The sequence below is a fragment of the Vipera ursinii genome (assembly GCF_947247035.1).
Source record: "Vipera ursinii genome assembly, chromosome: 10".
Classification (NCBI taxonomy): Eukaryota; Metazoa; Chordata; class Lepidosauria; order Squamata; family Viperidae; genus Vipera; species Vipera ursinii.
In genome coordinates, this window is record NC_139520.1 from 3159786 (window position 1) to 3181981 (window position 22196).

Here is a 22196-nt window from a genome sequence, read left to right on the forward strand (position 1 = left end):
GGCAGCCACAACGTGACCAAAGTCCTGTCCTGAAAGGCGCTTAGCCACTCCTGCCAGCCGTCTTGGCTTCTGTGATCCCTGGGTGGAGGCTCACTCTGACCTGGCCAAGATGCTGGGATTGCAGCGCGTTTGCCTGCCTGCCTTTTGTTCCACTTGTGCAGGGGTTGGCAACCTTGGCTCTTTTATGACTCGTGGACTTCAGCTCCCAGAATTCCCGAGCCAGCCATGCTGAGGGGAAAGGGAGAGGTTTCCAAACTGAGCAAGGCTGGCTCAGGAATTCTGGGAGTTGAAGTCCACGAGTCATAAAAGAGCCAAGGTTGCCTACCCCTGCACTTGTGCATATAAGAACCAGACTGCAGTAAACTGAAGCCACGTGGCACAAGAATAGGAACAGAATCTTTTTCCAGAATGGTCTCATAGGACAGGGGTCCCCAACTTTTCCACCTTGGGGGTGGTGAGTGGCAAGTGCACAAGCATGCACAGCTGCTTTGGTCTGAATGGCGGGTGTGGGCGGCCTCCACTTGCATGAATGCAGCTTTGTGTGCAAGCAGAGGGTGCTTGCATTCGTGCGCAAAGCTAGAGTCACGCGAGTGGAGGGCACTTGAGTGGAATGCTTGTGCTCTTGTGCAAAGCCACACAAAGCTCCATTTGCATGAATAGAGCTTCAAGCGCGAGCATGAGCACCTTTCGCTCAAGAGCTTCACACGCACTTGCCCATCGCTCGCACGGCCCAGTTTCAGTAGTGGGCTGCGGCTTAAGAGTTGGGGACCCGTCTTAGGGTACTTGTCCTAATTGTCCGCTATTATTTCACTTTGAGAGCAGGCAACTAAATTTCATTGTTGATGCGTGCCGTTGTGCCCACAGTAAAAAAAATGACAATAAAGATCTTATAACAATTGTACCTCATTCTCTAAAAATGTAACTGTCATGGTTCTGACTGACAGAGATGAGGCTTGCAAGTTCCTCAAAGAACCTGTTAATTGATACAAAGTATCGGCATGTCAAAAGGGAAACTGAGTCTGAATAGACACGTAACAATCCCCAATACAAAGTTAAGAAATCCCACCCCTAAAGCTATGCGAGCTACTACGTCCCCCAATACATCTCCTTGGTGGGCTTTTCACGAAACGCCCAGCCGCAGTCCCGGGAGCAGCCGATGACCTTGGTTCCCATGGGAGAAAATCTTTTTAGTCTAGCGAATCACCTGGTAAAACCCCCTCCCTCCGTGCTAAGTGAGTAGGGAAAATGGCTGCAGCCACGCGCATTTTCAAAGTTGACAGTAACCAGGAAAGAACTCCCTAGGCTAAAGGGCAGTCTAATTCATGGTCATGCATACTTACCTAAACATCTTCCACCAGTGCAAGCCAGTGAATCCATTTTGTCACTGATGGATATTCCTTGCAATCAAATAGGAAATTTTATTGCATACTTAATCTAAATCTGAAACCCTATTGGACTGAACTCAGTGCGACTTATTTTGGAATAAATTCTGCATACAAAGGATGGGGCTGTACATAAATGACCAAGCCTTTCTCCTTTTACAAAGCAAACTCAAGTTTAACCAAGCAGGCACAGACATTTTCCTGAATGCACTGACCATCCCTCAGGTTGGTGATGGTTTTCTCCTCCTCCTTTGATGAAAACCCTCTTCCTCGAAGCAACTCTGTGGTACCCCGCCTCTCTTGAGATCATTTTTCAGAGTATGTGCCATGTTTACATATAGCAAATGAAAGAACACAAAAAACGAAGGCATCCTGTTTGTAGACTTACACTCAACAGAGATTTAAGAGTTCAATTCAAACACTTTCTGCAAGCATCTGAGGGCAAGTGGAAATGCAGCATAAAGCCTAACTTAAGGTGGGCAGATGAGGGAGCCTATTGCCCTGATTAGGCTGTAGCAGAACAGCTTTCCCACAAGAGAACTGTTTGGATCCAATTGATCCTAACATCTCTGGCAAGAAAAGCACATCTCTATCCAGCAAGGAAAATCTCCTTCAGTGGTTTCTTCCCTGGGCCCCAGTGACCCACATGGGTGTCTTGGAGAATCAAGGTTAATCCAGAAAACTTACTTCAGTTTAGGCCACAAATATCTGAAGGCAGGAGATTGCTTTGTCTAACTCCCCTGCTTAGAAGCATCTTTAAAAAGTCCTCAAGAAGGAAGAGATAAAGATGTTGCGCCTACATAACACTAAATGTTCAGAGCAAAACATCAGAAATCTGCAGACCAAGACTTGGCTGGTTACCTCAAAGCCAAGGTCTAAATTTGATTTCTGCAACTAGACACTCTCCAGGCACTTCCCTAAATTCTGCTGAAGATGTTACCTCACCTGGTAACGAAACATTTGGAAACCAACCCACAAGCTCAGAGAATGAACTTCCACTCTCCTCCTCCACCGTGGCTACAGATATTCGCCACTATCGCACACTCGCCAGAGGTATGTGGGATTTGTTTCCTGGAATTAGAATAGAATAGAATAGATCTGGAAGGGACCTTGGAGGTCTTCTAGTCCAGCCCCCGCTCAAGCAGGAGAACCTATACCAGGGGTCAGCAACCTGAAACAGTGAAAGAGCCACTCGGAACCGGTTCCCTCACAAAAGGGAAAACTGGGAGCCGCAAAAAATGTGTGCGCATGCGCGTACAAGCGCGCATGTGCAGAACAGGGTTTGACTGAAGAGTGGAGCCAAGGTGAGATACGCACCTACCCTGCATATTTGAATTGATTGGTTGAACTTTTTTAGTCCCACTTTTTTGGGGGGGGACTGCACATGGCAGAGGACCGGGAGCCGCGGGTTGCAGACCTAGGTCCTATACCATCTCAGACAGGTGAGTGTCCAGTCTCTTCTTAAAAATCTCCAGTGATGGAGTGCCCACAATTTCTGGAAGCAAGCTGTTCCACTGGTTGATTGTCCTCACTGTCAGGGAGTTTCTCCTTAATTCCAGGTTGCTTCTCTCCTTGACCAGTTTCCAACCATTGTTTCTCATCCTGCCCTCTGGTGCTTTGGTGAACAACCTGACCCCCTCTGCCTTGTGGCAGCCCCTCAGATACTGAAATACTGCTATCATGTCTCCCCTATTTCTTCTTTTTTTAGACTAGCCAAAGTTCCCTCTCAGAGTTACTGTTTTTAAGCCAGGTCTCGCCCAATCTGTATTTTTTCCTTTCGTTTCTCCTGCCTAAGTTTTCTTGGCGAACCAACCCTTTAGCCAGTGGTTTAGTTCTAGAATTCTTTTTTCCCTCAGTGGATGTTGTCTTTTCATTGGGAGCACTGACGAGAACACTACTTGTGCTCCAATGTGGTGGAGAAGGAAGGGGTAGTAATCTGTGGGCCTAATTATTTTGGTTTGCTCAGGATCTTGCCTAAATTGCCCCATTCAACCTCCTTAATCCTCTTTGTGCCCTCCCTCACTTTCATATAATTCTGTTCTGATTTTCAAGGCTGTGTGGTTTTTCCTTGCTCCTTGTCAGGCAATTGCTTAATTTCCTGCTCTCCCTATACTTTTTCCGCAGAGAAAGTTTCTGTCTTCCAACTATCCTGATTTTGGATATTTCTTCCTCGACTCACTCCTTATGTACTCCTACTGGTCTCCTTATTCCTGGACTGCAATTTGCGTGGAATCTCCCACCACTTTACACTGTAGGCCATAGAAGTCCAATCCCAGCCAAGGGGCCACCTCTTCCTTCCCGAACAGAAGCTGGACTGCAAATCATTCAATTTCAGAGCACCAGCACAGTCTGAATGTCTGATTTATGAAAAGACACCATCATGATGTACCTACTGCAGTTGAAATGAGGGGCAACAGCAGCAAGTTAACACTGTCCCAAAGATCATATGAGAGAGAGAACTTAATCCCAGAATTTATCCATTATATTTATTTCCATAGGCTTATAGGCCTCTTCAATTCCAAGCAACATTAATCTCCCTCTTATTGTTGCAAATACTAAGCTGAATAAGCTTTTAAGGAAAACAGTTCTTTCACCCTCTTATAGAAATCTGGCAGGCAGTCTGCAGAACTCTCCAACGTAGGATATTGTTTAAGCAAAGCATTGCAAAACATACCTCAAAGATCTGGCAGTCAACCCTACAAGAACATGAATGGCACTTGAGAGCCACACCTGGAGAAGACAGGAAGTCTCATCTTAATATTTGCAAAGAATATTAAGATTGGGTTGCACCCTTGTTCTGCACTGCCTGCTCTAATTCTTTGCCCTGCAGATGTGTTGGGAGCAACTCCTGGACCTCCCAGCGAACAGGGCCAAGAGCAGCTGCAGACCCAAAAGGAGTGATGGACGGGGACTCGTGATCTGTTCTCATGGTCCAAATGGCCACAGGCCGGGGAGGGCAGGAGTGAATCTATTCCCAGCAGTGCAACAAAGATTTACCAGAGGGCAACCTGCGAGTGCCTCCTTTAATTATAGGCTTTGTTTTAAGATAACTTATATTTGGGTGGAGAACTATGCCAAATTATTTCTATTTGGGATTACTGGGCCCAACAGGAGAAACCTCAAGAGACTGCTAATATTCTTATCTTCTGAGCTGGCTGGAAAATAAGAATTATTTTTTCGTACACCTGACAGATGGGTGTTAAGGGTGAAATATTTTCTGACCATTTTTCCTGCTTCCTTTAATACATCTTCCAAAGACTGTCGCTTATGGAGGATGTGGAGAAAATTGTCAAAGGGATGGAGAGACAAACAGAACAAGAAAAAAAGCACTTCTCATCTATGCACTGTTTTCTGAAAAAGAGACTTTTAACATAACCTATTCTTCTTCCCCCATTCTCCTTCCACCCAAGAGCGCCCTGCTTCATCTAAATCTACATCTCCAAGGGCAGCTCTTCAGAGACCACATGCTCAATGTCTTGTATGCAGCCTGGAAAGCAAAGCTGGTTGCTGAGCATCATCCTTCAGTGTAATTTTATTGACTTGCTCAAGAGGAAGCCATTTAGCCCAAATCAGCAAGAGAACACCCACAAAACACTCTGAAGGCAGAAGTGGAATTGCATTCTCAGGCTGGCTGCTGGCTACACCCGGAAGCTGCCGACAGAGCTGCCAATCTGATATTGCTTATCTGATAGAAGAAGGATTTACTCCCATTTTATACAGGTGACTCAGGGCAGAAAATGGGGAATCCAAATGGAAAAGTGCTGACAATGTTTTTTCAAGGTGCTGGAGAACGAGGCAAGCCCCTCTTGCGTTCATTGCCAAGGGGAAATGGCTAAAATGCAAGCCCTGTCCAACTGGAGGAATCCCACAAGGCAAGACAGATGGTTACTCTCCAACAACATTAAGAGCAATACCTTATTCAAGTTTTAAATGATCCAAACCCTAACTCTAACAAGTCTCACTGTGACCATCTCAATCTCCTCCAAGCTGCTGCCCTCAGCTAGGCTTGGACCCCATCTCTTAGGCGAGCACAGCCAAAGTGCATGAGGTTGGGGAAGGCTGGCTAAAAAAGGCCTAATTTCAGCCTTCAGAGCTGCATGAGGGTGCAGGGCTGGAAACAGAAGCTTGAAGACCTGAGCAACCCTCGTGACTCCAATGGGTTCTCCACCTCTCATACAGCCTGCTCTTGAGGAAGCCTTCTCACAATTGCAAAGACAGTTTCCATGTGCCTGTGACTTCTAAAAATAGCCATAACTGCTAACTCAAAGTCGAGTGGAGGATCTAGCCAAGGTAGAGAGTACTTTGAGCCTTGCCTTATTAGCAACTGGAATAGTAGTTAATATTCACTGTAAACACACCAGCCAGATGTGATAATAGAGAACTGCTAGCTAGGAACATAGCGGCACGATTGTCTTCATTGCTTGGTCTGAAAACAGACTCTACAGAGGCACAACTCTGGAGAGCACACATCCAGAATCCACCCTGCTGGAACTGGTGGAAAAACTCCTGAAGTAAGAGGTGCAAGGATTGACACCTTCCTGTACATTTTGCATTGTTCTGTCTCACAGCAAAGATAAAAAAACACAAGCACCTTTGTTTTATGGATAGCATTTTCTTTTGTTTACTCCTTCCCATCCTCTGGATCAGTTTCTAAATCCATCTAAAGCAAAACAGTCCCAGAGGCCAGCCTTGAGCTGTGCTTGGATAAGCTCACAAGTGACGTCTTTCCCAAAACCTGAAGGAACAGTTTGGCCTATCCTCCTTCCCTATAGCTTTCTTCCCTATGCCACGCATCTGGTAAACTCGCAAGATTAGTTTTCCTCGCCAGGCACAAGTATACATAATCCGAACTAGACTTGTGTTGTTTCTCTGTGTCATATAACATATGTGGGTGTATGGATAATTATGTATGTATGTGTTTATTTTTGTCATATTTATGTAGTGTATATTGGAGGTGGTTACCCTTTGAGAGCTGAATGCAACCAAATTTCATTTTAATGTATGCCGATTAGTGCACATTCAAAGTGATTATAAAGCTATTATTCTCTTCTCTTCTCCTCTCCTCTCCTCCTCTTATCTATAGTTTATACATCCTTGGAAGTTATCTTCTCCCTTCCTGCTTGTTCCTTTCTCCAACCAGATACAGTAATTCAGATTTAGACAGATTTTACAGGCTGGTGGCTTAGTGGGTTAGGACGCTGAGCTTGTCGATCAGAAGGTCGGCAGTTTGGCGGGTCGAATCCCGAGTGCCGCGTAACAGAGTGAGCGCTTGTTACTCGTCCCAGCTTCTGCCAACCTAGCAGTTCGAAAGCACGTAAAAAATGCAAGTAGAAAAATAGGGACCACTCCGGTGGGAAGGTAACAGCGTTCTGTGCGCCTTTGGCGTCTAGTCATGCTGGCCACATGACCACAGAGATGTCCTTGGACAAGCGCTGGCTCTTCGGCTTTGAAACGGAGATGAGCACCGCCCCCTAGAGTTGGAAACGACTAGCACGCATGTGCGCGGGAACCTTTACCTAACTTTGTGGAGAGAATTTGGGCCCTTTTTCTTTTAAATGCTGAAGTCCCCATTGACTGCACATGTTGAGAAATCCAATCACTCTATCACCCAAGAGAAGTAGCCAAAACATGAAGTCTTTTCAGACACATTACTGGGAAATGGCCCTGGCACCGGGCTGCCTGACAAAGCTATAAGGGCCCTTCCACCAACTTTACTCACTGAACAGAGCTCTGGGTCTTGTTTGACTCCATGGAGAGAGCTTTGACTTAAGGTACATGAAGCTCATTCTCTGAAACCTAGTAGAGGCTCTGAGAGTTGGTGTCGGGAACTTTCTCCTGAGCTTTTCTCTCCACAAAAGCTGACCACTGATTGGCAATTCCACGTAAGGGGCCAAAAAACTAAAACTGATATGCGTAACTATATCAATGAAGAACCTCCTCTTTTGTGTGTATGTCAGGCACCCCTCCCCCACCACTAAGGAGAAGGGTAGAGAAAAATTAAAAATGAACTACAGCGATTGACAAAATCACAAGAAGGAATTGTTAAGTGAATTATACTCGCATTAATAATCGTGAATTCTGAAGCAAAACCCTTTGGTGAGTAAGATGGCCTAACCTCCAATGGAAGATTCTTTCCATTCACCACAAGAATGACCGATGCCTCGTAGATTAGAGATCTCTTAGCATGGATTCCAGTAAGGCAACTTTGAAGAACAAGACAATTGCTGGCAGAAGCAGCGATGGCAGTCTTCCAGCACAGGTTTTTGAGAAATATATCTTGCATCACTGCATGTTGAACAAATCCAATTTGGCTGTATTTCAGCTAATCCACAAACTCATAAGATGAAGGGTCCAAATGGTAATACTACTTTCCAAGCCACTTTGACCAAACAAGGATCTTTCTGGGAGGCAAGAGATGGTGGAAGATGCCAAGGAGCCCAAATGAGCTGTAATTTTCAAATCTCAAAAGGTTCTATTTGTAATGTTGTTTTGATTAACAGAAACGCTAAAGCTAAACGCTAAACGCTAAGTCCTGGCAGCTGGATGCAAATACATTGATGCTCATGTAGCCAGAACAAATATTTCTGAGATGCTGCATGTTGTTCCTAGTGCTGCTTAAAAGGGGCAGCATCCACAAATCCTTGTACATTTGTTTCAACAATTCCTGCTGAGTTGCATGAAACATTCAGTTTTCCTCTGTAAGAACTTCCTTAGTCTGGCTGCAACTGTGTCTTGAATGCCTACCTTCTTTTTTAGGTATCTCAAATCATAACAGCAAAAGGAGCATCGAAGTGGAGCCGATGCTGATCACCTGCCAAGACGGCTCCGACTGCTGGGAAGCCCAGAGGGGTTGGTCACTCAGGACCTGTTGCTCCATGCTAAGAAAGTGCAGCGCCTGCATTTCCCTGCTATTTTGACATGACGATGTGACACCCTGTATCTCTGCAAATCTAGAAACACAAACGAAACAGCCTGTTTCTCCTGACCATCCGAAACACGTTACTAAAGACATTTATAGTTTCTGGCATAATCTGGCTCAGTGGTTCCTCATGAAAGATTCCCGTTTCCCAAGTGGAATAAAGGCTCATATCTCGGCATATGTTAATAATTTAATACGCTGTGCTGCAATAGAGTCTTTTAATTTATTTTATTTATGCTGCTTTACCTTTTGCTACTAATGGTTTGAATTCAGAATGTTTCAAATTTCAACATTCCTCTGCTTGAAACAGGAGGCTTCAACTATGCTGCAAGTGTTTCAGGTTCAAAGAGCTGTTTTGAATTCAGTTGAAACACATTTAATGGGGTTGAGACAACCTTAAAGGTCTGGGATCAGATGCTTCTCTATGCCTCCACTAGAAATTATCTCTATTTTGTTTACAGCTGCCATTATACTGGAAATATTTGGATTGTTTTTTAAAAAAGGCTTGTCATCCATGGAGATTTTGTTCTAAAGGATGACTATGTATTTTTAAAGTAACAATGACAGAATAAAAATATATTCCAGCTATAGAGGCGGTGCTTGACTTACGGCAGCAATTGGGGTGGGAATTTCTGTCATTAAGCGATATGGTCATAAAGTGTGACTGTTATCACTTAGCAATAGCAATCCCTGCCCTCCTGTTTCTATTGCAAGAGCCCTGGGGTGGTGCAGCAGCCAGAAGGCAAGTACTGCAGGATGACTCTGCATCCTCACTGCCCACGGTTCGATTTGATGGGGCTCGAGGTTGACTCAACCTTCTGTCCTTTCGAGGTCGGTAAAGTGAGGACCCAGATTGTTGGGGCCCATAGGCTGACTCTGTGAACCACTTAGAGGGCTGCAAAGCACCGTGAAGTGGTATATAAGTCTAAGTGCTGTTGCTATTATTATTAACTGAATCCCTCAGTTAGGCAAGGCAATTTGTTGTCAGCTTCCCACAACCAAAATCAGTGGGGAAGTAAGCAAGAAATTGTAAATCCCAGGCAAGCAGATAACTGGCTGCTGCTGGGTGGGCCAGCAGTGCATGGGCGGGCCAGCAGTGCATGAGCTGTGCAATAAGATGCAAGTAGGTATGTGAGAGGCTCAGCATGGGCCAGGTGGATAAGAAGGGCGGTGCAAATCAGGTGCAAAGGGATGCACAAGACCTGTAGATCAGGGACGACGTGCAAGGGGGTGCGTGAGAGGCAAAAAGTATGGCACAGGTCAGGTATGAGGAGGGGGTGTGCAAGAGGTCAGAAGAAGGCAAAGGGTGGGAGGGAGACATGGCTGGGGTCAGGGCGGGTGTGCGGGGCTGGGCAGCACCATGCTGAGGGGCTGGAGGTGACTTACTTCAGCGTCTTGGGAATTTCCCTGCAGTTTTCCACAGGGAATCTTTCTGGGTTGACTTTCTGGGAAGCTGGCTGCGAAGGGTGATCGTGTGATTGCAAGGTGCTGCAACCTGGTCACGTGACTGCAGCTGGAGGGGTGCTGGGATGGCCAGAATTCTGAGGGTCACTCATAACCATAATTCATTCAGCGCCATCCTACCCATAACAATTTCCCTCTCATTTGGCTAAGAGATTCGGCAGGCCCTGTGGAAAACACTGCTAGATCAACATTCTCTAGCTGGCCTCCTCCAGAGGCCAGGTCCTCTGCTTCAAGGATTGCTGCTTTTCCAATTCAGCTGGAAGATGCCTAGTTGAGCAGGCTGTCTTAGACGTGGATCCTTGCTGGAGAAGGCTTCAAGGCCTGCACACTCCTTATTCCGAGACGGGTGTTTTACTCCCATCCCTGTTCCAGCAGAGCACAAGGGGAAGGGAAACACACACATTTGGAAGCATCAAAGGAGCTGGGTTGGCCAGGAATGGTTCGACAGGGCCTGCAAGGAAGCAAAGCAGACCTGCGCTTGGCAAGGGTGCCCTTCCTGAACTGCAGGTGCACGTAGCTGGAACTTGACACTAGGCGCAACGCTCTCCAGATTGCCCAGGTCTTCTCTTGGTAGGTTTGCTGCTGCAACCCATTCGAGGCCTGATGATTCTAATGCCCAACGCCATCCGAAGCTCATGCGGAAGTACCCCTTTCAAAGTATATCTCCAGAAAGCTCACCACGTTCCCAGAATGTACTAATCCCAACCACGTGTCACCTGAAGTCAGAGGAAGAGCAGTACAAGCTGGTTCCCAGTCAAGGGCATCTGTAGTACAGAACAAAACTAATCAAACTTATGGGCTGCGTAGTTGTGGACACCATCTTGACTTTTTGAGCTCAGCTGACCCAGAGCTAGTTCCCAGCCCTGAAAATCAAAGAGTTCACTACTCCTACAAAAGCAGGCACCCCATTATAACCTTTGAATGTGAAACATTATATTCAATATATACGTAATTACCTGGAATTAACTTTAATTCTATTTTAATCTAGTTTTTATCCTGGCTCCACCTCTTTTCTGGAGAAGAGTCTGTGGCACAACTCTCAAATATAAAATGCATCCCACAGTCTGGAAAACACTGAGTTTCCTGGTATAGCATGTTGTGTGAACCCAGACCACTGTGGTTTATTGAACAAACCACGGTTAAGCAAGCAACAACTAAGCACGGTGTCAGCCTCTGACATGTGTTTGCAAATGGGAGAACAAAAGGCAAGGAGCCTTGCAAACTCTTTTTGCACTCCCTGCAGTGATCTGTTCAGCCAGAGAGGATGACGCTCTAAAAGAAGCATCAATTAATTAATAAGAAAAAAAACAAGATTACAGGTTTCTTGCCTGTCTTACCTTAAAATCCTCCGGGAGCAGCAGCTTTGAAGTTCTTAAGAAGCTCAAGATGTATCTGAATATTTCACCATCTCGATCAATGAAATAGTGTTGTTTTAAACTGTCCAAGACAATCGGCTCTGTGCCATTAAAGAGGCGGCTTATTCTGGGGAGGCAGAGGGGGGAGAAAAGGGAAACAAGAGTTGGCAAAAGGAATAGCAAGGCCCCAGAGATTTCCTTGAAGCCATCCAGACTCATTTCCAGGGCAGGAGGCTGTGGAAATTTAGTCCGTCCTGCAGAATAAACCACGTGCATCCCAAAGAGTCAAGCCACATTGCCACGAACACGACCAAGAGCCACGAACTGAGGACCGTCACGGGACTGGCTGGCTGGGCAAGAGAAGAAACCCAGAGGGCTCTAGAAAGCAAGCCAGGTGGTCCTTTCTAGAGACCTGCAAGAGGGGACCCTGCAAGAGGGGACCCGCTCAGAGGGCTCTGATTCAGGAGGACCCAGCCTCCTACGGCTTGAACCACACAACATGCTGAGTCCTCAGCCCTGACAGGGACCCGGGGGTGGGGGAAGGCAGGCAAAATGTCCTTGGCTCATCACAGGCGGCCGTGGGAACAGCCAAGCCAGTCCTGCGGGGAGAAAGGGGGCAGAAGGGGGAATCCTCCCTAGCCAGCTTCTGCTCTCGGCTCAGGAACCACGGCTTATGAAACTGAAGACATGGCATCCAAACCAGGCTTTTTTTTGTGTGTGTGACGGTTTCCCTCTCTTTTAAAAGTTTCCAGCCACGTCTCATCTTTTGGGAGGGGGAAACCGTGTGGTGCAATCTCCGGTGGGGCCCAGTTTCCCGTCTGGGGGCTCAGAAACGCAGCTACTTAAAAAGCAAAGCCCCCAAAGGGCTCCTTGTCACGAAAGCCACACATTTCACTCTCTCCGCCTGGCTGCAAAATATCTCCACTCTTTTTTTTTTAAAAAAAAAAAAGGTCTCCTACAGCCGACTTCCCTTCCTGGCAGAGAGCGCCTCTGCCCACTCCTTCCCCTTCTTGCTTCTCCGCATCTCTCTCCGGAAGCAGCAGCCAGGGCCCCCCAGGCGTCTGGGCGCAGTTTCTGACTCAACGCGGGGGTAGTTGAGGGACAGGCTGCTGCCTCCCTCCTCCCCGGATGGGCCAGATCGAAGCCTCCTTTTGATGTTGCCTTGTCTTCCCACTTCATGTATAATTTCCTTTCCGCTATCGGTCCTTAATCTGGAGTTTCCAGTTCTTTCTAATTTAGTAATCATCCGCAGATTTCATTAATATACCTTCCATCTTACTCTCCTCTGGGTTAATTATACAGATATTTCATGTTGCAGAACAGCCCCACTCCCTGAATGACAGGGAAAAACCCCGCTCAGTGGCCATCGCTGCCTCCTACGCTCGGCTTCAGCCTGTCGGCCACCAAATCGCTGGGCTTGGAGTTAATGAGGGGATCATCTTAGTAAGCCTCAGCGTGTTGGTTACCTTGCCCCACGGCCGCTAATTATGCCACGGGTTCCCCAAAATGCGGGAAGGTTTGGGCGGCAATCGGTTGCCTGCCACAGCAGCTTGGCCAAAACTTGCCTGGATCCAAATCCTCGAGCCATCCTGTGCTTTGCAAGGGCTGGCTTATGTCAGCGGGGACACGCCCACTTCTTTGAACAGCCTGGGAATCCTGGCAATGTTGGGTTGCCAGCGCACATCCACAGGTTTTAGAAATACCCGTGATACCATCAACGCTGAAGGTGTTATCGGTGAGAACCAGGGAACTTTCCTGCAGCAACCCAGCCGGTTGTGTGCAGTAATGAGGACCTTGTCGGGTTTTGAGAGCTTTCAGATGATCGAGAGATCAGAGAAGAAAGCTTTTCTGCCGAAGGTGGTTGCAAGAATGTTCTTTGTCTCTCTCCCCCCAATCCGTCCCCAGCATTGCTCAAGAGTTAAGCTAAGCGTTTTGGAACAGCGACTTTGCTCTGTTATTCTGGATCAGTATCATCAGAACAACAATATTTACAGTACAGTTATCTAGATAGCATTCAGAAGAGTTCCCTACAAAATATATTTAATGATCGTCACCAGCAATGCTAGCATGTCTAAAACCTCTTCTCTTCTTGCTTGCTTACATTTGCCTATTTATTTATTTAGGCAGGCAGAATAAGCCTCCTTCTATTTGAACTCAAGACCACCTGAAACTCCCTGAAGACTTCTTTGTTCTTAAATCACACGTGTAACAAGGCAGAAAGAGATGAGCATTACTTTATCGTATTTAATTTTTGCTGGTTTTAAATGTAGATGACTCCAGTCCTATTTTTATCCTGACCTCACCCATTATCTTCTGGAATGGGAGCCTCAGAATGTTGTAAGATCGGTGCAGCTTTCAATGTGGGAAAGGCCACCCCCGCAAAGACTCGGAACTTCCAAGGTTACAAAAATGTTTTGTGCATTGAAGGGTTACGTCCTCTCAGCTATAAGCCCATAAATGCAACTGGACTGGATCTGCTTTCAGCTCCTCTTGACGCAAAGCAGAATTAATCTGCAGGAGGATAAAGTGATAAGGCTTGTCCTTAATTTTATATGGAATTAATTCAGCAATGCAACCACACTACCAAAAATACTGGTAGCGTTAATGAATGCCGTCTGCTGGTGCTGGCAGGAAGTTTTTCCTTTTGTGCCAAGGGCTGGTGGTCTCCACCTCTTTTGCTACTTTTTTTTACAGAAGTTTCCCTCAGCCTGACTTTTTGGCGTCCTTTGGTGGAATTGCGTTTCTGTTTAAATCCGTTCCCCCCCCCAGCTCTTTTCATGTTCCTATCTGGTTAAGAAATGGTCAGAGCCACCCAAAGTGAAAAATTTTGCTCGTGCAAGGACGTTTGGCTGACAATTTTAAAACAGAGATCCAGGATGAGTTCCACTTACTTCTGATCTTACTTCCTTTCGAGCATGCTTGCTGCAAGACGGAAAAACTGAGAAAAACCAAATTATTATTTATGTAGCTCAGGAAGCTGATTTTTTAGCTGCCGTAATGATTAAAATTACAACCGAAAAGGGAGGGGGACTCATTATAGAAGAACATTCAATTTGAACCACAGAGAAGCAGAGGGACTGGCAGGGAAGACTTGGCAATACTGGAAATTCAATTCAGACGCAAAAAAGGCGACTCTTAAAAAAGAGGTGGACCCACCACGCAAGAGGTCCCCCCCCCCTTGGACATCAGCTTCTTTCACCCTTTTTATTCTGCGTAGACAATACTGCAGCATAATAGGAGAAAATTGGTGGAAATGCTTGTCCTCATTACATAGAACGTTGAATCACAGGGCTGGAAGAGACCTTGGAGGTCATCTAGACCAACCCCCTGCTCAAGACAGGAGCCTTACACCATCCCAGTCAAAAGGACATCCAGTCTATTTTTAAAAAGTTCCAGGGATGAAGCACCTACAATTCTGCAAGGCGAGCTGTTCCACGGACTATTCTATCAAGAAAGTTCTCCTTGGTTTTGAATCGGACCTCTCTTTAACAAGCTTCCTTCCGCCCGTTACTTTTTCTCCTGCCCTCTGATGCTTCGGAGAGTAAGTCAAACCATCCTCTTCTCTGTGACAGCCTTCAAGTAGGAAGACAATTATCATGCCCCCCCCCTTCTTCTCTTTGATAGGCTAGACCAGGGGTAGGCAACCTGGGCTCTTTTATGACTCATGGACTTCAACTCCCAGAATTCCTGAGCCAGCTTGGCTGGCTCAGGAATTCTGGGAGTTGAAGTCCATGAGTCATAAAAGAGCCCAGGTTGCCTACCCCTGGGCTAGACTCATACTAAGCTCCCAATACACAGAGAAGCATTGACAGAGTCTTTAAAATACAGAATGCCACTGATGCGAAAGAGGCCTGTGCAAACTGAGGTTGTCAAAGGAGGATTTCTGTACCTAAAGATTTAAAGAAGAATCCTCTTGGCTGTGGAAGGTAGGGGAAACAACATTTGCTGCCCCAGATGCCGTGGGACTTCCTCCCTCCCACTGGGGAGACGGAGAACAGCTGGAAAAACCCCCATTTCTAGTGCTGGTCTAAATATTTGTCCTCCACGTGTCCTGACTAACTTTCTCATTCAAAGACTTGTCTGCCTAACAGAAGTACATTCCCCGCCCCCAATATTTCCTCCACCCCAAACTTGAATGCAAGTTTCTCAAGCCATAGGGAAAGCGCACAGTCCTTTTTCAGGGAGAAAATGATTTATTAGGGGTGAGGCAAAACCGCTTTGGTTTGGATACAAATCTCTGGAGAATGAAAAGTTTCCCTCACGGCACCAGCCCCAAGACCATGTTTGTCAAACCCAGAAGAACTCATCTCTTGCATCCTACGGTGGGCTAACAGCAGTGGGAAAACCCAAGGCTGGGTGCCCCCTCTGGACTTTTGTCTCCCTGACATCCAAGGAAACAACCTGACTCCTACCTTAAAAGTGAGCCAGACCCTCTGAGGATGGAGGATTGGAAACTCTGCTGCCTTCCCAGCCAGCTCAGCTTGCTTGCCCAGGTACTGGGAGAGGGCTGGGCTAGGAAGAGAATCTTTCTCCAAATCAGATCCAAAGAGGGACTGAGACGTTCCCATTTACAGCCCTCCAGGAGCTTAGATGACGTCCTAATCAGTCTGTGGTCAGTTTCTCTTGCTACCATGGCCCCCTCCAAACGAGGCTTCCCTTTGGACATCAAAATGTTCCTTAATGGAAGGTAACGCCATATTCACTCTTCTGCCTCTGGTTTGAGGAGTTGCAAAGCCCTTGCCCAGATGACACGTGTAGCCCACCTTTTCCACAGGGGCTTGTGGTAGCTTCTGTTAGGAATCTCCTTTCACCTGATCCCCATAACAACGTGCAAGGGAAGTTGGGCTTGAGAGACGGGCCCACACTTAACTAGAGAACTTCCATATTGGCCTTCCACGTGGCACTGACCCATGCCTTCCTTGTTCCATTTTCTATTTATTCTGCATCCCATAATTTCCTTCAGGTCCTGGCATTCCCCCTTCTCTGGAATCGCTTAGAGCAAAATGTCTTGGCAGTGTCCCCTCCTAACCATAAGACTCATGTATCTATATGTCCTCGCTTGACTGCAGTCTAGTTGTGCATCTTCGGAACAATGTTCTTTGAAGTTCCATTCACCTGCAAAGAAGACTTGGACCATCATTGGGAAGAGGCAGAGAAATTAGAATCTTACATAAAAATAGCCTCCACACCTGCCAAGTCCTTATTAATTGAAGGAATCTACATTTGAGAGAAAAAAGAATTCGGAAGAAAATCCCCCAGTTGAAGTATGGACTCCTCTAGGACAGGGGTTTTCAACCAGTGGTACGGGTACCACCTGTGGTACATTGGCACCTGGCAGGTGGTACGCAACCATCCTAGAAAAGTGGTAGTGGGGAGGGGAATGAGCTGAACCAGTGGCAGCACCGCACAAGCCTGAGCGACAGACAGCTGGAGCTGCAGGGCTGCCAGGGCTCAGCGGAAGCGCCAGGATCAGCGCCAGGATCCAGCTGGAGCTCAATGTTGATCCTGGTGTGTCTGCTGAGCCCAGAAGAAGCGCTGATCAGCTGGAATGTTGCAGCATCTCCAGGGTCTTGTGATTTACATTCAGACGCTTGGCAACTGATTCATATTTATGACGGTCACAGTGTCCCAGGGTCATGTGAAGTGACCAAAACCTGCTGCAACCACCCAGCAGAGGGGAGGGGGAATAAAAACCAAACACCCCCCACTCCACCCCGCTGCCAGTCCTCAACAGAAATGCTCACAACAATGAAAACCTCGGACAGGAGGAAGAGCGCCGCCGGGTGGGCAGGCAGGTGTCTTGCTCGGCTGTGGCTTGGGGGGCACTTTTTTCAGTGCCATTGTCACTTCAAACAGTCACTAAGTCGAGGACTACCTGTACTTCATCACTTTCCCCCACTTTTTGGGGGGGGGGTCATCAAGTTTTTGACCCCTTGCTAGGCGACTGGTGGTACTCGGATGTTGCCCTATCCTAAAAGTGGTGCAATGGGTGGTTGAAGAGCCCTAGGAGACATTTAGCATTGAGGTGCACAGTCTGGCTTTCTTTGGGTTTTCTGCCCTCTCTCTGGGGACAGCAGCCTCCAAGGCTTCCTACATTTTGTTAAATCTCAAGGAGACACAAAAAGTGGACTTTTTCACATCGTAGCAGCCAGGAGTCCTCAAGGAATTTGTAACAAGAAACAACTGCACCAGCAATAGCCTCCTTGACCATCTCCAAGCAAACTCAAAAACTGTCCAAGGGAAATTCAGAAGGAATTCTCAAGTGGTCTGGAAGGAGAAAACAAAGCCAGAAGCCTTTTATTGTGGGAGAAGAAAAAGTTTGGAAAAAGTTTGAGGAGCAGGGGGAGATCACCAGAGACGAGGTAGGCGTTTTCCAAAATTTTTGACACAGTGAGCCACACTGCTCCAGGCCTGGTGTGTGTGTGAACATTTTGTGTGTATGTGGGAGGGAGGGAGGGAGGGAGGGAGGGAGGGGGAGAAAGAGGGGATAGATGCAGGGCGTTATAATCATACACATTATGGAAGACATGAATTTGAGAAGCTCCTTCCATTTTTCCCAGATTGACTTTTTTATTGTAAGTTTTTCGGGGCAGGCTCTTGTGCCCATAAATTCGGAAAAACATCATGTCTCGTGGTGCTGTGAACAAATGCATGAATTTGAATGTATATTTAAATATACGCAGAAACGAAATTCCTTTTGTTTCTGAAAACACACCAGTCTACTCCTAGCCACAAGTTCCTGCGTTTTCCTTCTTTACAAAAAACGCCCTTCCCTATTTCTGCTCCCGCCTCAAGTAAACACTCCCTAGCCAGGCCCCAGTTTGCCCTTCGGGAAGATGCTCGGCTGCCTTTAAACAGCCTTGGCTAATCTTCCCACATTGGCTGCCTAGAGCTGCCCTCCAACGCCCTCCTGGCATGGCTCACCCGGGCAGGAGAGGCGGCTGAACGTGTCTGAATGGCAACTCCCAGGCTGTTCCAGACTCAGCCGTCTCCTCTAACCCACTCTCCAAACAAAGCTGAAGGTCTCCGCAGCTCTGCCCCAGAGCAGGAAAAGAAATTGCCAATGCATTTAAAAATAAAGAAGATGAGAAAGAAAGGAGGCAAACTGCAGCTGACAATAAAGGAAAGAACACCGCGGGGGGAATCCCTGGGCAGCTATGCCGTCTCCTCTCAGGCGGCAGGAGGTTCAGGTGGGGAGAGCAGAGCAGAGCAGGGCGCAGGGACGGCGGTCAAGCAAAGGCCCAGGAGCCATTCCGATTCCCCAAGGCCCACAGGGAGGAAAAGGCTCCCCCCCTTACAAACAGCAAAGGCAGCACACTTTATTCTCATTAAAAAGATCTCTCTCTGCTGGACTGAGTTTTTTTTAAAAAAAATATGCTGGGATACTGAACTATTTACCAAAACAGCTGGGCCCTTGATAAAATGATAATGAAATATAATATTTTGAAAAACAGGAGCATCACCGATTAGTAAGCAAGCAAGAGTATCAACCCTCAGCTCAACAGAATGGCCTGTGGGAAGTCTTCAATTAATTAATTGAAAAACTCCCTCCGCCATTGCCGTGTGCGTCTTCCAAGGCAGGGGCACCAACAGCACAGGAGCTCTCCCCCTTGAGAAGCCCAAAACAGCCCCTCTTCCAAAGGGCAGGAACTTCCTTACTCCCTACATACCAAGTGTGTGTGTGTGTGTGTGTGTGTGTGTGAGTTGTGAGCTGTGGGGCTGACTCCATCACCAGAGCTCTGAACTTCAACGTAAATTTCTTGATAAATTTGTAATAAAGATGCTTTGAAGTGCCCCAAGCCAAACCCAATTAATTCACTGGCTGGGCTCACAGATTGTGGACTGCTAGAACACCTGAATGGCTTCTTTGTTTAGACTTAACGAGAAGTCACAGTGACAAGACATGGCTTAGCCCGCCTCTTGCCCCATCTACCAAGCATCCGTCCAAGGAGAGTGGCATCCCATCCTTTTTCAGAGCAGACGGAGGGCCGCAGCTGCTTGCGCTTCCACTCTCAGGTGTGGTTTCCTGAGGCAGGTACCTGGCGAGGCTGCTATACTTTGCATAGATTAAGGACTGAGCCCATTTCATGGCGTTCTGTAACTGCCTCACTGCAGATACTCCTCTCTTTCACAACCTCTCACTCACTCCCACAGCAACTCACTCTAGAAAAGGATTAGGTGGTTTGGGGTTCAAAGTATTACGAGACCCAGCATCTTCCTGAGTCTCTCAAATCAAGACAGTGGCCAAGATGGTGGCCAGAGTTATCAGCCGAGCGTTTTAGGTCCACTATAGAATAGAATAGAATAGAATAGAATAGAATAGAATAGAATAGAATAGAATAGAATAGAATAGAATAGAATAGAATAGAATAGAATAGAATAGAATAGAATCTGGAAGGGACCTTGGAGGTCTTCTAGTCCAGCCCCCTGCTCAAGCAGGAGAACCTATTCCATCTCAGACAAGTGACTGTCTAGTTTCTTCTTTAAAAACTCCAGCGATGGAGCGCCCACGATTTCTGGAGGCAAGCTTGCTCTGCTGTGAGAATTAAGATCAATTATTACACTATTATATAGGTTATTGTGGATGCCTTTCTTCAGCTTAACATTTAAGGGAGTGCAACAATTGTGCTAAATCAATTTGTCAAAGCTCCTCAAAGTCCCAGGCATCAGGACTTGAACTGCTTCTGCTTTTCCCTGATGTGACTGGTTAGTTTTCTGGGGGGCCATTCCCTTCCCTGGCATAGCAGAGTCTAAATCTCCCTTGGAAAGAGAGCTCTTTAAACATTATTTTCAGGAAATCACACAACCAACATTTAATTTTGGGGCTGTTTCTATGCTCTTTAATGTATTTTAATGGCTCGCAAAGGTATTTTCCCTGTCCCAAGTCAAGTAGTCACAATATAATGGTTCATTTAGGAGAAACAAGCTCCCAAAGAACCCTTTTTTAAGATTCTGATTTGTTGGGAGCCCCAGGGCAAAACTTTGGCAAGCCTGAGAGACCACTTCCTCTAGCCCCCTTCCCCATCCTGTGTTGAAGGCTGCTGTTTCCCCAGAAACCCGAGGAGGAGACAGAGCGAAGCTGACAAGTTCTCTGGGCTCTTCCCCGTCCCCTGTGCGGTGTCTGTCATTTCCGCTTTGCTCAGACATGGCATCCAAGAGTCCGAGGTGGGAAACGTGGCGCGGCCGAGCTGGAGAGAGACATTCCCCAGGAGGCAGCAGTGATGCTGGTGGGAGGGGGCACCCCAGTCTCACTAGCCAGAGCCTTGGAGGTTCTTGCAAGCTGCCCAACCCAACAAATGAAGATCAAGTTACCAGAAAAAGAAATCAACAGGCCCTACTTCAGAGGTACATGACCTCAGAGTTATAAGATCACCCTCTCAAACTTGATGTGCACGACTGACAAGGAATGGCGCTTCAGCCAGCCCTCAACAGACGGCTTGGCGGTTTGGACCAAAGGGGCTTAGAGATATTCCTAAAATGTAAGCGCCCTGAAATCACTTAACACAATTGCTAAATCCCAACCCAAGGCTTCGCTATTGTCACAGCCTACAACGGAACTATTAATGAACGAGACGTGGTTGTATTCTCAATTCATCTGTGGTTACTTTTATTTCTATGCTCTACTTGTCTTTGGATCTAACCAAATGTTGCTTCTTCAAACCCTCCCAAACCATGGTGTGTGTCAGAACACAATGGCTTATGGCAGATATGAATCAGAAATAAATGAGTAACAACGCTCACTGTAGTTTTACTTAGTTAATAAATATTGGTTAAGGAGAAATTAAATCTAGTCTAGTTTAGAACCCTGGGTCTTCCCTCAGCATATACTCCCAAGCCAGTGACCCTAAACCAGACTGGATTTGGGGATGTTGGACCCTTGGCTAATATGGGATCCTTTGTCCTTTTCTCTGCCACTCACCAGAGAGATGCAAGAGAAGAATAAGGACTGCCTCCGTATCTATCCTTGGCAAGCTTCCCTTCAGCAGAGTAGCACTTTGCTCTTTTAATACTTGGGAGGCAAGAAACAGGCTATTTTGCAGCCTCTAAGTATGCAAAATGAATTAACAGGAGGAGAACAGGCCATCTTGTGCCCTTGGGCTTAAACAGACAGGATATGGGTGATGTTAAGACAGGGTATAAGAGGAGGTTAGCGGGGAGTAAGCAGAACTTGCATTTCTGTTTGCTGAATAAAATGTGAATTTGTTCAGGGCTGCTCTTGTATAAGCACCACACAACTTTTGAAAGAGACATCTACCCGGATCTGCAGTACTGTGTGGCCAAGAGATTTTGTTGATCAATGTATGAGGGAGTCTCTTTTCAATCAAAGGGCCGAGAAGATTTACTTGCTGAAATTTCCTGGACTTATGCCATTTCTGAAATGCATTTCCAAACCTTTTGTTTCTCTGGCTTTTTCCATGTTGTCATTTACAGATTATAGGCGCTGTTAATTTAGATGGCAGCATTAATATAATAGTGAAAGATGAATTTGATATCCATATTTTTAAGTTTATTGTTCCATCATGTCATAATTATAACTTATTATGTCTTATGGAGGTTTTTAAGATAGGGCAGACATTTGTCCAATGGTATAGGGTCTCCTGCCTGAGCAAGGGTTTGGAGGAGAAGACCTCCAAGTCCCTTTCAACTCTGTTACTCTTTATTCTGTATCCTGACATGCTTACGCTTTTTTATTTAAAAATCTTCTAAGAGCAAGCTAGCAAGACACAACAAGCCTGCACGAACTAATGTCTGTGGCATTCCAAATCCCCCCTCCCAAAAAATTAAGCTTACAAACAGCAGTGTTTGTTTAGGACCACAACTGAAAACACAATTGTTACAGGAAACAGATTCATGGCTAAGATGTCACTGAGTCTCATGTCTGCTCGTGCTCGCTTGCTTGCTTGCTCGCTCTCTCTCTCTCTCTCTCTCTCTATCTATCTATCTATCTGTCTATCTATCTATCTCTATCCCATCGTTTGTACAGGATCTTCCCATTTCTCCCTACAACAACCCTGTAAGGTAGCCCCTCCAGGGAGCTTCTTGGGGGTGTGTGTGACATGAACCTAGGTCTTCTTG

At 46.5% G+C, this 22196-nt stretch overlaps 1 protein-coding gene across 3 annotated transcripts in view; it reads right to left on the reverse strand.

The window, feature by feature from the left end:
- Nucleotides 1–22196, reverse strand: part of KCTD15 (potassium channel tetramerization domain containing 15) — a 62108-nt gene that overhangs the window by 15909 nt on the left and 24003 nt on the right. For all 3 annotated transcript variants that reach the window (XM_083370864.1, XM_083370865.1, XM_083370863.1), the window contains exon 3: nt 11103–11247. In XM_083370864.1, coding sequence (XP_083226990.1) covers nt 11103–11247 — 145 coding nt within the window. The remainder of the gene's footprint in view (nt 1–11102; nt 11248–22196) is intronic.